We start from the raw sequence: 13067 nt of genomic DNA, 5'->3' as shown, positions 1-13067 counted from the left end.
ATATCAGATATATGATTTGCAAATATTTTCTCCCATTCAGTAGGTTGCCTTACATTAGCTTTTGAGTAAGATGATGTCGCCATTATTTATTTTTCCTTTTGCTGCTTTTGCTTTTGGTGTCAGATTCAAAAAGTTATTGCCAAGACCTACATTAAGGAGATTACTGCCTATGTTTTCTTCTAGTTTTATGGTTTCAGGTCTTACATTTAAGTCTTTGATCCATTTTTAATTTATTTTTGCACATAATGTGAGATAGTAGTCCAGTTTTATTCTTTTGTATATAGCTCTCCACTTTTCCCAACACAACTTTTTGAAGAGACTGTTCTTTCCTCCTTGTATATCCTTGTCTCCTTTGTCATGAATTAATTGACCGTGTATGTATGGGTTTATTCTTTTTATTTTTTTAATGTGACTGTTAGGTCATTTAAAATTATTTATGTAGCTAATAAAGATCTTCCCTGGTGCTCAGCAGTAAAAAATCCACCTGCCAGTTCAGGAGATGGGTTAGATCCCTGGGTTAGGAAGATCCCCCGGAAAAGGAAATGGCAATCCACTCCAGTATCCATGCCTGGGAAATCCCATGGACAGAGGAGCCTGATGAGCTACAGTCACGATGTCACAAAAAGTCTAAAATAAACAAACAAATGTAGCTCATAGTATATTTCTGTTGGACAGAACTGACCTAGACTATAGGTCCCTTGAGGCCAAAAATGGTGTCTGACACATATTAGTCAATGCATGTTTGATAAATCAAACTGTTGATATGAAGTGAATGAATAGATGAGAACTATAATAATTTTTTAAAGTAATGATTTTGACACTGTGGATGGATTTAGAAGGTGATAGGTCAGATGAAATGGATTTTGTCAGGAAGTCTTTAAATGTTTATTAATTTTCCCCAGTAAATGGGACTGAAACATACATTAAAAGAGATGCAAGTTCTGGCAGCAGCTGCTACTCATGAGACATTGAGATCTTCCCTGTACAGGCTAACCTAATTTTGCTACCCACGATTCCTTTGTTTTGCGTGCTAGATTGCCTCAATTGTGTCCGACTCTTTGTGATTCCATTGACGATAGCCCACCAGGCTCCTCTGTCCATGGGATACTCCAGACAAGAATACTGGAGTGGGTTGCCATGCCTTTCTCTCCTTTGTTCTAGTGCCATATATAATATAGAAATTTATTTAGGAGTGATCCATTTCCAGAGAGAATTTTTCCTGTGTATCATTTAGCTGTGGTTCTCAGACTTTAATGTGCCTAAAAGTCACTTGCAAAGCCTGTTACAAATGCAGATTCCCAAAGCCATTTCCAGAAATTCTGATTCATTAGGTAAGAGATGGTGCCCAGGAATCTGCATGTCATCACCCCGCAAGATTCCAGCATGACCCGTAAACAGTACCTGGAGGAACACTGCTGTTTGGCAGCTTAATCTGGGTGTAGCCTGAAAGTTCAGGTAGAAGAGGCAGGTTGCTTAGTGATTTTCCCCTTCTCCAGGGGATCTTCCCAACCAGGGATTGAACCCAGGTCTGCTACATTGCAGGCAGATTCTTTACTGTCTGACCCACCAGGAAAGCCCATTATACTATAAAGAACTCAAATTGGTAAATATTTTAATACTCAAAAGTTGCAGCAAAGGAAACAACAGTGAAAAGGCAACCTACCAAATGGAAAAAGATATTTGCAAACCATATATTAGATAAGGGGTTAATATCCAGAATATATAAAGAACTCCTACAATGCAATGACAAAATAACTTACTCAATTATAAAAAAAATAGGTAAAGGACTTGAGTAGACATTTCTCCAAAGAAGATATGCAAATTGCCAGTAGGCACATGAAACAGTGCTCAATGTGCACATGGTCAGGGAAATGCAAGTCAAAACCACAATGAGATACCCCCTCACACCCATTAAGATGGTTGCTATCAAAAAAACAACAAACAAAATAATGAGTGTTGGTGAGGATGCAGAGAAATTAGAATAATTGAAGCCCTGTTGGTAGGACTGTAAAATATGCACTTGCTATGGAAAAAAATACAGAGATTCCTCAAAAAGTCAAAAATAGAACTACTGCTGTGTGATCCAGCAATCCCACTTCCTGGTGTATGTCTAAAAAAGATAAAAACAGGATCTTGAAGAGATATTTGCACACTGATCATTCACAATAGCAGAGATTTGGAAACAATCTAGATGTCCATCAGTGGATGAATGGATTAAAAAAAATGTGCTATATATACACAATGGAGTGTTATTTAGCCTTAAAAAGGAAGGAAAAGCTATCCTGTCCTACAATATGGATGAACCTTGAGGACGTTATGCTAAGTGGGTTGCCGTGTCCTCCTTCAGAGGACCGTTCTGGCCCAGGGATCAAACCCGTGACTTTTACAGCTCCTGCATTGGCAGGGGGGTTCTTTACCACCAGCGCCACCTGGGAAGCCAAAGTGAAAGAAGCCAGTCACAAAAAGACAAATACTTTAGTGTTCCACTTATATGAAGTACCTAAGAGAGTCGAACTATATAGTAGAGTGATAATTGTCAGGGTCTGGGGGGGAGGCAGAAATGGGGAGTTGTTCAATGCGGGTAGAGTTTCAGTCATGCAAGATGAAAACATTCTGGAGCTCCAGAATGTACAACAGGGCACAGATGGGTAACAGTACTGTACTGTTTACTTAAGATTGTCCCAAGGACAAATTTGTTATAAGGCTTTCATCATAATACAAAGTTAATTAAAAAGTATCAACTATCCTAATAGTTCATGGTGATATCAAACTCAAGGAAAGAATATCATTTGTTTCCTTGGATAATATCCTTTTTTGAGAAATTTTGTTGGAAGCCTTGAGCTACATAAAATAAATGTGGACTTGCTGTGAAGCTGTGTGGGTGGTGAGAGGAATGGAAGCTTGTGACCTCTCCATGATTTGTTAAATAGAAGGCAAGCCTTACTCATCGTGAGTGTCATTCCCAAAGCAACTTGTCCAAAAACCTGGGTGCTCTCCAGGAGGAAGAGAGGTGCTGGTCATGGGATGCTGTCATCTCAGAGGCATCCGACACGCTAAGAAAATGTCATCCTTTCTCTCTCCTGTCCCCATACCTGAAGCCTGGGATATCAGAACCTCAATTGCATTTCCCTTGAAACATTTAAGAAATTCCTTAGAAACTCAAATCATTTTAGGGATCCTGGTTGCCAGGATGGGTTCTGAGGCAGAGGGAGAACGATGGGGTTAATGTTGCTGGAGCAGCCAGAGCCTTCATACAATGAGCACTCGCTGTGGCAGCCAGCAAGCCGTCTGTGTCTGGTCAGAGGCCGTTCATTTAGGTAACGAGTTCTCCATTCATTCTGGTAACTGGGAGGCACATGTGACTGGGTGGGCTGGCTCTTCCCCTCCCAGGGTTTGCCTAGCTCCCATAAGTGGGGCAAATGGTGAGTCTTTACAACCCTACGGACTATAGCCCACCAAGCTCCTCTGTCCATGGGGTTTCCTAGGCAAGACTACTGGAGTGGGTTACCATTTCCTTCTCCAGGGGATCTTCCTGATGGAGAGATAGAACCTGGGTCTCCTGCATTGCAGGCGGATTCTTTACCGACTGAGCCACCAGGAAAGCCCAGGGCAAATGGAGTGAAGTGCAAAGGCATCAAGTGACTCCCGTATTTACTAATGAGATGAAAATACAGTACTGGATTGATCAAAACTGAAATAATCACATTTTCTCCCTTTGTACCTTTATGGTGTTTTGTTTTGGCTTCTCTTTTTGTTTGCTTTTGTTTTGGCGATGTGCTGGTTTACTTTTCAGAAATATTAATTATGAGCGATTTAAAATCTAGAGAGACGTACAGATGCAGTATACTCACGACTTAGCTTATCAAAGAAGACATTGTGGGTACAAAGTCCCTGTATATGCCTCTCAAATAATATTCCCTGTCCCTACTGCCGTGGTAGCTGCTATCTGGAATTTAGTGTTTGTCATTCCTAAGCATTTCTTTATACCTTCTCTATATAATGCCTGTAATATTTCAATAGTACAGAGTATTGCTTGCATGTTATGGCCTCATTTTCTGTAGTCTTCTGCAACCTGCCCTTTTCACTCAACCTGCCTATTTACTTCTTAAACCTCATTTGGGATATTTCTTCCAGTGTTACTTAGCTAAATTACTCTAGATGCTGGGGTACAGTGTTACTGTGGAGTAATGTTTGGCTCCTAAAATGGCTTAGATTGAAAAATGTTTTGTGTCAAATTAATGTAATAGTAGTATAGTGTGTAACTGTTAAATGTATTTGTTTTATTTCAGGTTATAATATAACTTATCCTCTCATGCTTTTTCCCTGCCCCTTCTCCCCAAATCATCAACAGTAGAAAAAAGAAGAAGGAGGAACCATGTCAGGACACAAATGGTAAATAATTTGTTGTCTCTTCTGAATTGGGGGAGGCTACTGAAAAGGGAAAGCATTTAGTCTATACTCAGTAAATGTCTACTGAATGGAAAAATCAGGAGTCACAATAGCAGTAAATAACCTATCAGCCTTCAACCAGTGTTGAGTATGTGCTATGCTGTGCTATGCTTGGTCATTCAGTCATGTCCGACTCTCTACGACCCCATGGACGGTAGCCCACCAGTCTCCTCTGTCCGTGGGGACTCTCCAGGCAAAAATACTGGAGTGGGTTACCATGCCCTTCTCAGGGGATCTTCCCAACCCAGGGACCCAAGCCAAGTCTCCCGCATTGCAGGCGGAGTCTTTACCCTCTGAGCCACCAACGAAGCCCCCATGCTGAGTACAGTCAAGTTCAGTATCCCTACTAAATGTAATGTGAGAAGCTAAAACCAAAAATAGTCTCTGAGAAATTCATTTACATGTAACTCTTTTTCTTGGGAATCTAGCGATAGCTTTTCTTACCATCATTTTTTCGGTGTAATGAGTTGATACATTTTTCAATCTCTGTCTTATTTACAACTTTTAATATTAGAGTTATAAGGGAATTTTATACAGGGCGGCTGTAAAGTAACCATGTAACTGTATAATGACAAAAATAACTCAGACTCATTAATTAATAACTCAGAAGTCATTAATAGTCATGACTTCAACCTTCATGAACATCCAGGAGCCAGTCATTGCTAGAAACAGATGATGCTGAATAAAACAGATGTGGCCCTCACACAGCAATTATTAGCACTGCCATTCACATGCCTATAACTCATCTAAGCATCATGTTAAACTGCTTATAAATTCAGGTCTGCTATAAGCAGTGTTTCTGAATCCTTTTGAAACCTCGATCCACTGGGCAAGGTAATCTTTGTCATGCTTTACCTCCTTTAATTTGTATCATGAAAAAAATACAGTGCCTATTTTCATTTTTGAAAGGTACAATTCATTACAATAAAGACTATACTTTTTAATCCCTCCTCTCTCAGTAGAGAAGCAGTCAGGTCCAACTCCTCAGTAATATCGAAAGTCACACTTTAAAAGAATTTTGCATGTCTTAAAATGTAATGAGCTTTAAAAGGTAATTAATAAACAGCTAAGGGATTTTGTTTCCCTGAGTGTCCCCATTTGATAACTCTCTAAGAGTTGTCAGACTGTTTTTTTAATTGTTCCATCTTGCCTCATTAAGACAAAAGGATGGCTTCATCCTCTGCCCCTCTTAATGGCTGTCATATCTTGGCAGCAGGCGCAGAGAAGCAGGTAGTTAAGTCCCCCACTTAACTATTTGGGAGAGCCCCAGGAGGTGGGCCCTTCCCCAGAGCCTTTCTCCCATTTACCTTATGAAGCCACTTTACCACTTGCTACTGAGATGTGATGGCTGCAGAAAACATTGAAATGCATGCTGCACTGGGATTTAGAGGCCTGGATTTTAATCCTGTGTGATTCTGGACAAGATTCTTAACATTTTGAAAACTGAGATTCCTCATTTGTTAAATGACAGGAGTGAAGGGTGTTGACTAGATCTCCAAAGTCCTTTTTTCCCCCCTCAAAATGAAAAAAATTTTTAATCTATAGCCTTTGACCAAAAAAAAAAAAAAAAAAAAACAATAGAAGTCCGTCCTTTTCCCCATCTTGAAAATGCCTTTCCCTTGAAATAGCCACAGTTTGGGGAAGTATATTCTCCCATCTTTTTTTTTTCAGCTGCTCTAGGTGTCTGTTGCTTTGCGTGGGCTTTCTCTAGTTGCAGTAAGCGGGGGCTACTCTTTGTTGCAGTACGCGGTCTTTTCGTTGTGGTGGCCTCTCTCATTGCAGAGCACAGACTCTGAAGTGTGTGTAGTGATGGCACGCTAGAGTGTGCAGGCTTCAGTAGTTGCAGCACACGGGCTCAATAGTGATGGCACACAGACTTAGTTGCTCCGTAGCATGTGGAATCTTCTGGACCAGGTATCGAACCCATGTCCCTTGCACTGGCAGGCAGATTCCCAATCACGGGGCCACCAGAAAAGTCCTCTTCCCATCTTTTAACGCACATAGTATATAGAAGGATTATCTTTTATACAAAAATTATACATATTTTCATTTCCTTTTCTCTGATTTAAGCTCATAATAAAACCTTTTAATTTGCACTTAATTTTAAATAATAATTATATATATTTAAGATGTGCAACATGATATTATGATATACATAGTGAAATCATTGCTGCAGTTAAGCTAATTAACATATCATCTCCTTTATAGCTACAGCTTTTTGTGTGTGATGAGTGCACATGAAGAGTAATGCTCCCCTCCTAGCCTGTTTTCAGTGTTCAATACAGTATTATTAAGTGTGGTCACTGTGCCTATACATTTGTTATCTAGACTCAATCCAAACTTTGAAATAATGCAGAAAGATATAAGCCATAATCCTTCACCTCTTTCCAAAGATAACCATTGCTAAGGAAGTCATCTGAAACTCTGATTTTTTAAGAACAAGTGTGTGAATCAAAACTTGTAAATATTATCTGGCAAGAGAGTGTAAATCATCCAGGTTTGAAATACATATTTTGGTGCAATAGTATAAAACAATTTCTGTTTTAGAGCCCAAGTCTGGCACATTTGAGTGCTAACAGGATTGGATGGAAGAAGTTATGTGTCTGCAGAGGGAGACACCTGGGGGTCCCATGTGGACCTCTGGATGGGAACCCTAGACACACAGGAGGTGGTGTAGGCAAAACCAAGAAGGATGGAGCCCCACAGCAAGCTTTCTGTCAGGATTTGGGTACCCTGGTCACTTTTATAGAATTCCACTTCATTCTCAATTGGGTTTTTTCTAATTTCTTCTTTACACCCCCTTTTAAAAAGCTTTTTATTTTGTATTGGGATATAGCCGATTAATAATGTGATAGTTTGAGGTGAACAGCGAAAGGACTCAGCCATACATAGACATGTATTCATTCTCCCCCAAACTCCCCTGCCATCCATATCATTGAGCAGAGTTTCCTGTGCTATACAGTAGATCCTTGTTGGTTATCTATTCTAAAAACAGTCATGTGTACATGTCCATCCCAAAGTCCCCAACTATCCCTCCCCCTCATCCTTCACACAGCAGCCGTTAGTTCATTCTCTGAGTCTATTCTTGAGTCTATTTTTGATGTGATCTTCACTGTGCTGTACCTGAAGAATAGCTTCCTATCTGTATTTTAACCATTTATGTTTAAGAATTTGAAGTTTTAGTATGAAAAATCCATAACCAATTAAAAACATTTTTTTTTTTCAAAATTTTGTCTGTCTGTAGTTAAGAACACTTGACATGGGATCTACCGTTTTAACAAAATGTTAAGTGTAGAATACAGTGTTATGGACTACAGGCATGAGGTTGTACAGCCGACCTCTAGAACTTACTCGTCTTGCACCGCTGAAATTTTATGCCTGTCGATCAGTCATTTCCCCTTTCCTCCTCCCTGCCCAACATCAGGGAACCACCACTCTGTCCTCTGATTCTATGAGTTTGACGAGGTGAGGGAGCTCTGTGACAGCTTTCAGGTACGCTATTTTGCAGCCCCTCACCTCTACTTTTCTGCCGTCACTTCCGTGCTGGCTGCAAAGCAGACTGGAGAGAACTTTGGTGTTCGGCTTTATCTCTGACTCCCTGGGGTGCTTGAGGCAGTCCCCTTGCCTGGCTTGGCTTCCCTTTCTCCATTTCTCCAGTCTTTCAATATCCAAAGTCCTCAAGGTTGAGTTTCTCGGTTTCCTGCCAAAGTTTCTTAATTTCCTCACTACCTTTTAAGGTTTTGGTGTAAGAATTAGATTTGATTAACCTTTTGGTGTAATAACCATGTAAGAAAGTACTTCTGTGTTTAGTAACGTTGTGAATGTTTGGATACATTTGTTTGCGCTCTGATGTCTTAAATCTTTTTGAAAGCCATGAGTAAAACGGCTCTTTGAATGCCTGTGCCTTTTAGCAGTTATCCCTGGGACTTACACAATCGATATCCCCAAGACAAGTCAGTTGTAAATAAGATGCAGCAGAAGTATTGGGAAACGAAGCAGGCCTTTATTAAAGCCACGGGGAAGAAAGAAGATGAGCACGTTGTTGCCTCGGACGCAGACCTGGACGCCAAGCTAGAGGTGAGCACTTCATGACCCTTGACCCCAGTATGGCCATCTTGCTAGGGTCAGAGTTCTGAGAGTGTGTTCACAGAAGCAAGCATATAGGTGTGCTTTGGATTTGAAAACTTATTGCAAGCAAACTCATTCATGAGGAAAATCTAGGACCAGATCAACTGAATTCCAGCATATTTTTTTTAAACCCACAAATTCTTCTGTAACCGCCAGTATACCTCAGTTAATTCATTTTTTAAACACTTTATTGAAATGGATGGAATATGGTAAATTCTCAATGAATGTTTATTGAAAAACATTAACTCAAAGAGCCAGTGCTATTATAGATAGCAATGCTAGGGTCAGACAAATGTTTACATTTAAAGAAAAAAAAGGATGACAGCAAAAAGTCCTGGAACGTGAGTCTAATAAGATTGTGTTGAATCCTGGAAAATTCAAGAATGAATTAACGAATATTAAGTTCGACTAGTTAATAACACACTAAGCTGAATTAGTAGCTGATTGACTCTCAAATAACTGGTGAAAGGGCCACTAATTCCCTACCTTGCTGGACATTCTGCTGATAACTTTAGATAAAAATTTAAAAAAGCATTTACTGTACATCAGAAGCTAACACAACATTGTAAACCAACTATACTCCCAAAAAAATTAATTAAAAAAAATTTAAAAGCATACTTATTGCTTCTGGGAATGAGAGGGCAGAGAGAGAAATAATGTGTTATGTGGTCTGATAAGAATTCAGAGTGATATCAAAATATAAGCTACAGTTCATGAGCTGAACACTTAATGAGAGGAAGGTCAGAAGTTCAAGATTTCAAAAAGCGTTCTGAGAAGGGTGTGGCCAGGATGGTGCAAACCATGCTTATTCTGGAAAAGAGAGGCTGAAGGGGCGATGTTAGGCATCGATTCTCTGGGGTGGGCTGTCACGTGGATGAGGACAAGGTTCATCCTGTATGCCTGGGGGTAGAACTAGACCCAGGGCCACTACTCCCAGAACTACTCTCATATGGAATTATCTCAAGTGTTTGTTTGCCTGCCCTCTCTCCATCAGGGGTCAGATTCCATGTCAGCCTTATTCACTATTGTACGCTCAGGCAGACACACAGTACACATTCTGTAAGTAACCAGTGAATACGTATGCATGGTCATACAAGTAACATGAGTTCCCAGCCCTCTCTCCTGTGAGCGGGATGGTTCTAACGGAAGCCAGGCTTGACAGAGATGCTCTAGTAGAGATTCCTGCAGCGGAGAAAAGAAGAACCAGGAGGCCTCTATTCTTTTTTTTAACAGATAACATATTTGGGGGAGGGGCATGTCCCATGTCATGTGGGAGCTTAATTCACTGACCAGAAATTGAACCTGCATCCCCTGCATGGAAGCGTGGAGTCTTAACCACTGGACCACCAGGGAAGTCCCAAGGCCTCTATTCTGATTTTAGTATATTCTAAACAGAATTGAAATGATTGTAAGTTGTATATGCTTCTCACATCTTATAGATTTATTTTTTTCCTCTTAACAACCTAGTAAATACAAGCATTATTCAAATTTAATATGTTAATTTCTAGTAGGTGAAACAAAATACAGTAATTTTAGGTTTATATTTAGGCCCTTGCAGGAGCATTTTCAGGCTTCCCAGGTGGCACTAGTGGGCAAGAACACACCTGCCAATGCAGGTTGATGTGAGAGGCACAGAGTCCATCCCTGGGTCAGGAAGATCCCCTGGAGGAGGGCATGTCCACCCACTCTAGTACTCTTCCCGGAGAAATCCACGGACTGAGGAGCCCGGCGGGCTGCGGTCCGTGAGGAGGCAGAGTCAGAGACTGAAGCAACTTAGCATGCATGCACGCATACTCCACGTGACCAAGATTCATCATGTTAAGCGTTCATAAGAGTGGTTTTTAATCTTTTCATATGCACATGAAATACGTATATATGCATAAGTCCATTTTTGTTAGAACATTTGGTCCTATTTATCATGAAGCCAGTCTTCTGTCTTGACTCAAACAATGAGGTGCTTTGTAACAGCAGTCCTAACGGCTCCATCACCGCGGCCAGTAGGCCGGGGGCGAGGGGGGACGAGCCGTGCCCTTCTCCCCTGGCGGCTCTTCAGGGGCGCAAGGTTTGTCTGCCAGGTTTTTTATTGATACCAGCACTGGTCTCTGGGTCAGTGGACAGAGGGTGGAGAAAGTGTGATGTCTCTGAACTATCTGCTCTCCTTTAAAAAAAAGATAATGGAGTATAGTTGATTTACAACTGTTTTATCTTCTCTTAAACTGTCTCCATTTCTGAAGCAAAGACCAGAACCACCAGAAATTAAAATCTAGTTAAATTCTTCCCCCTCTAGCCCACCTGCTTTCCCCTTAATTTTCTCTGTTATAGCCATGGCATGACATATTAGGTTTCTTCTACATGTATTTTATGAAATAATTGGGAAAAGAAGAGTGATAGGGCCTGCTAGCTAAACTCCATTTTAACCAGATGTCTTCAAAGCAGACAGAACATTCAGCTGATTGATTTTTGTTTGTTTTTATAGAGTTGTTTAAGTATGCATTAGGATCATAGAATAAGCTAGTATCGTGTTTTAAATATGATGCTTAATTGACAGATCCTCCATTTGGGAAAAAAGACAGCAAGTGGTAAAAGAAATAAATTAGATTATGAATGAATATTGGGTCTCTGGTTTACCAAGTCCTCTAATGGGCCCTGCACTTAGAATTTCTGTTTTTCAGCTATTATTTGAGTGGTCTGAAGGAAATCATCTTTCTGCAGATCTCATTTTAGATTGCAGAGATGATGAATTCTAATAAATATAGAAAAACAGGAGCATATTTAAAAGCTTTGGTCACATTTTCTGTTTAGTACATCACATAACACCAAGCATACTTAGGCATATGATCTTGTTTTTAGTGGGCAAATCAGACATTATGGTTATATTCACTGCTGCCTGTTTTATTTAGCATTTTGTTTGTTTGTATTTTTATTATAGCTGTTTCACTCAATTCAGAGAACCTGTCTGGACTTGTCTAAAGCAATTGTACTCTATCAAAAGAGAATATGTTGTAAGTATGCCTTAAGTATGAATATTGACCAAATAGTAAGATATTGGATATTTTGCCCTAATGTGTAATTTTATATGTTTAGGAGGCAAGCCAAGAAAGCTAATGTTTCAGGCTGTCTATCTTTGCTCTTTAATTGGTAGGTTGGGGTTTAAAAATTTTATCAGAAATTCTTTTCATAGGTTGTTTATCTCTCAGTGCAAGTACAATAACAGAAGAGTTTTCCATTGAGTCTACCATGGATAAGTACGTGCCATTTCTTTTCCTAGTTATAAAAAGTTTTCTCAGTTTTATATCATGGGATTTAAAATTTTGGAGCTGTTACCATTTGATTGCCTAGGCTCTCATGTCTAGTTTTGTTCCTTTTAAAATGACCAAATGAAGAGAGAAGGCACATACAGTTAATCCATTAACTATATTTTGTTGACAGCACTTCTTCCTGAACATTTTTTATGTCAGATACCGGTTTTTTTAGGGAATAAAGTTTTCCTATGGTCATCCCATCTTAAAATCATTACCAACAGAGTTGTCTCTGAAATGCTAAATATCAAGTTGTACGTTGCTTTGTTTTTAAGTTTCCGTGTGGAGAGCGTTTAAGAGTACAATTTCTGTATTTCCGAGACTAACCTATGAGAAGTTTGTTTCTGACTCCTCAAGCCCCTTTCCAGTAATCACAAATTAACAGGTGGCCATTTTCCTTTAATAGTAATCTTTTATGAAGACTATTTTGTGGAAGTACAAAATCCTAGGATTTCGAGGCAAAATTTGGTAAATTGTCTGTGTTACTAATTACCAGGTATTTGAGCTAAGATGTCTCCAGCACTGTCCCTCCAGAGTCTTCAGGCATGAGATAGTCCAGACACGTGGCACACTGCCTCCGACGTGTCTCTGTCCCACATCCAGTCAGTCACAGCTGCTGGGCAGGTGTATCAGCTAGTTTGCTTTCCAGTTCTCCTTCCTCTGCCTCTTCACGGCCACCGCCTTCGTTCAGGCCACCGTCATCACTCTTCCTTGGCGGGCGGCATCATCTTCCTAACTGGTCTCTCCGCCCCTACTGTTGCCTCCTCCAGCTCGTCATCCACACGGTGGTCAGAGAGCACTCAGCCAGCTCCCAGAGCTCCCAGAGGCCAAAGCTGGGGTGATCTGAGCAACAACATAAATGATGGATAGTATTAGGTTATAACCCATGAAGTGAGGTAATGTCCCTCAAGTGTGTGTATAGAAATAAGCAAAGAAATGGGGGAGAAGAAATAGTTCCTCCTTATAAAATAATTGCGATTAATCTAGAAAGAATGAGGGAACCACAAAATCACCTAATGGTGATTCTGTCACACCCACAGAAAGAATTGTGACACACAAGATTCCCGGAAAGATGTTACAATTAGTGAGTGAAAGTTTGAGAAGAGACTGCATCTTCATACAGTCTTCTGAATTTACCCCCAAGATTTTTAACAATTACAAAAGGAAAAAGAATCTTAATTTTACAGTGGG

At 40.1% G+C, this 13067-nt stretch overlaps 1 protein-coding gene across 16 annotated transcripts in view; it reads left to right on the top strand.

Moving 5' to 3' along the window:
* The window catches only part of ICA1 (islet cell autoantigen 1), a 159893-nt gene that overhangs the window by 19010 nt on the left and 127816 nt on the right, over window positions 1-13067 (top strand). For 6 of the 16 annotated variants that reach the window (XM_043462707.1, XM_043462698.1, XM_043462709.1 and 3 more), the window contains 3 exons: window positions 4290-4392; window positions 8361-8526; window positions 11507-11579. In XM_043462707.1, coding sequence (XP_043318642.1) covers window positions 4376-4392; window positions 8361-8526; window positions 11507-11579 — 256 coding nt within the window. In that variant the 5' untranslated portion in view covers window positions 4290-4375. Of the gene's footprint in view, window positions 1-3173; window positions 3318-4289; window positions 4393-8360; window positions 8527-11506; window positions 11580-13067 lie in introns of all 16 variants that reach the window. The other 10 variants (XM_043462706.1, XM_043462710.1, XM_043462702.1 and 7 more) reach the window with 4 other exon arrangements.

Source organism: Cervus canadensis, chromosome 3, assembly GCF_019320065.1.
Source record: "Cervus canadensis isolate Bull #8, Minnesota chromosome 3, ASM1932006v1, whole genome shotgun sequence".
NCBI lineage: Eukaryota > Metazoa > Chordata > Mammalia > Artiodactyla > Cervidae > Cervus > Cervus canadensis.
This window is presented reverse-complemented; position numbering and strand designations above follow the sequence as displayed.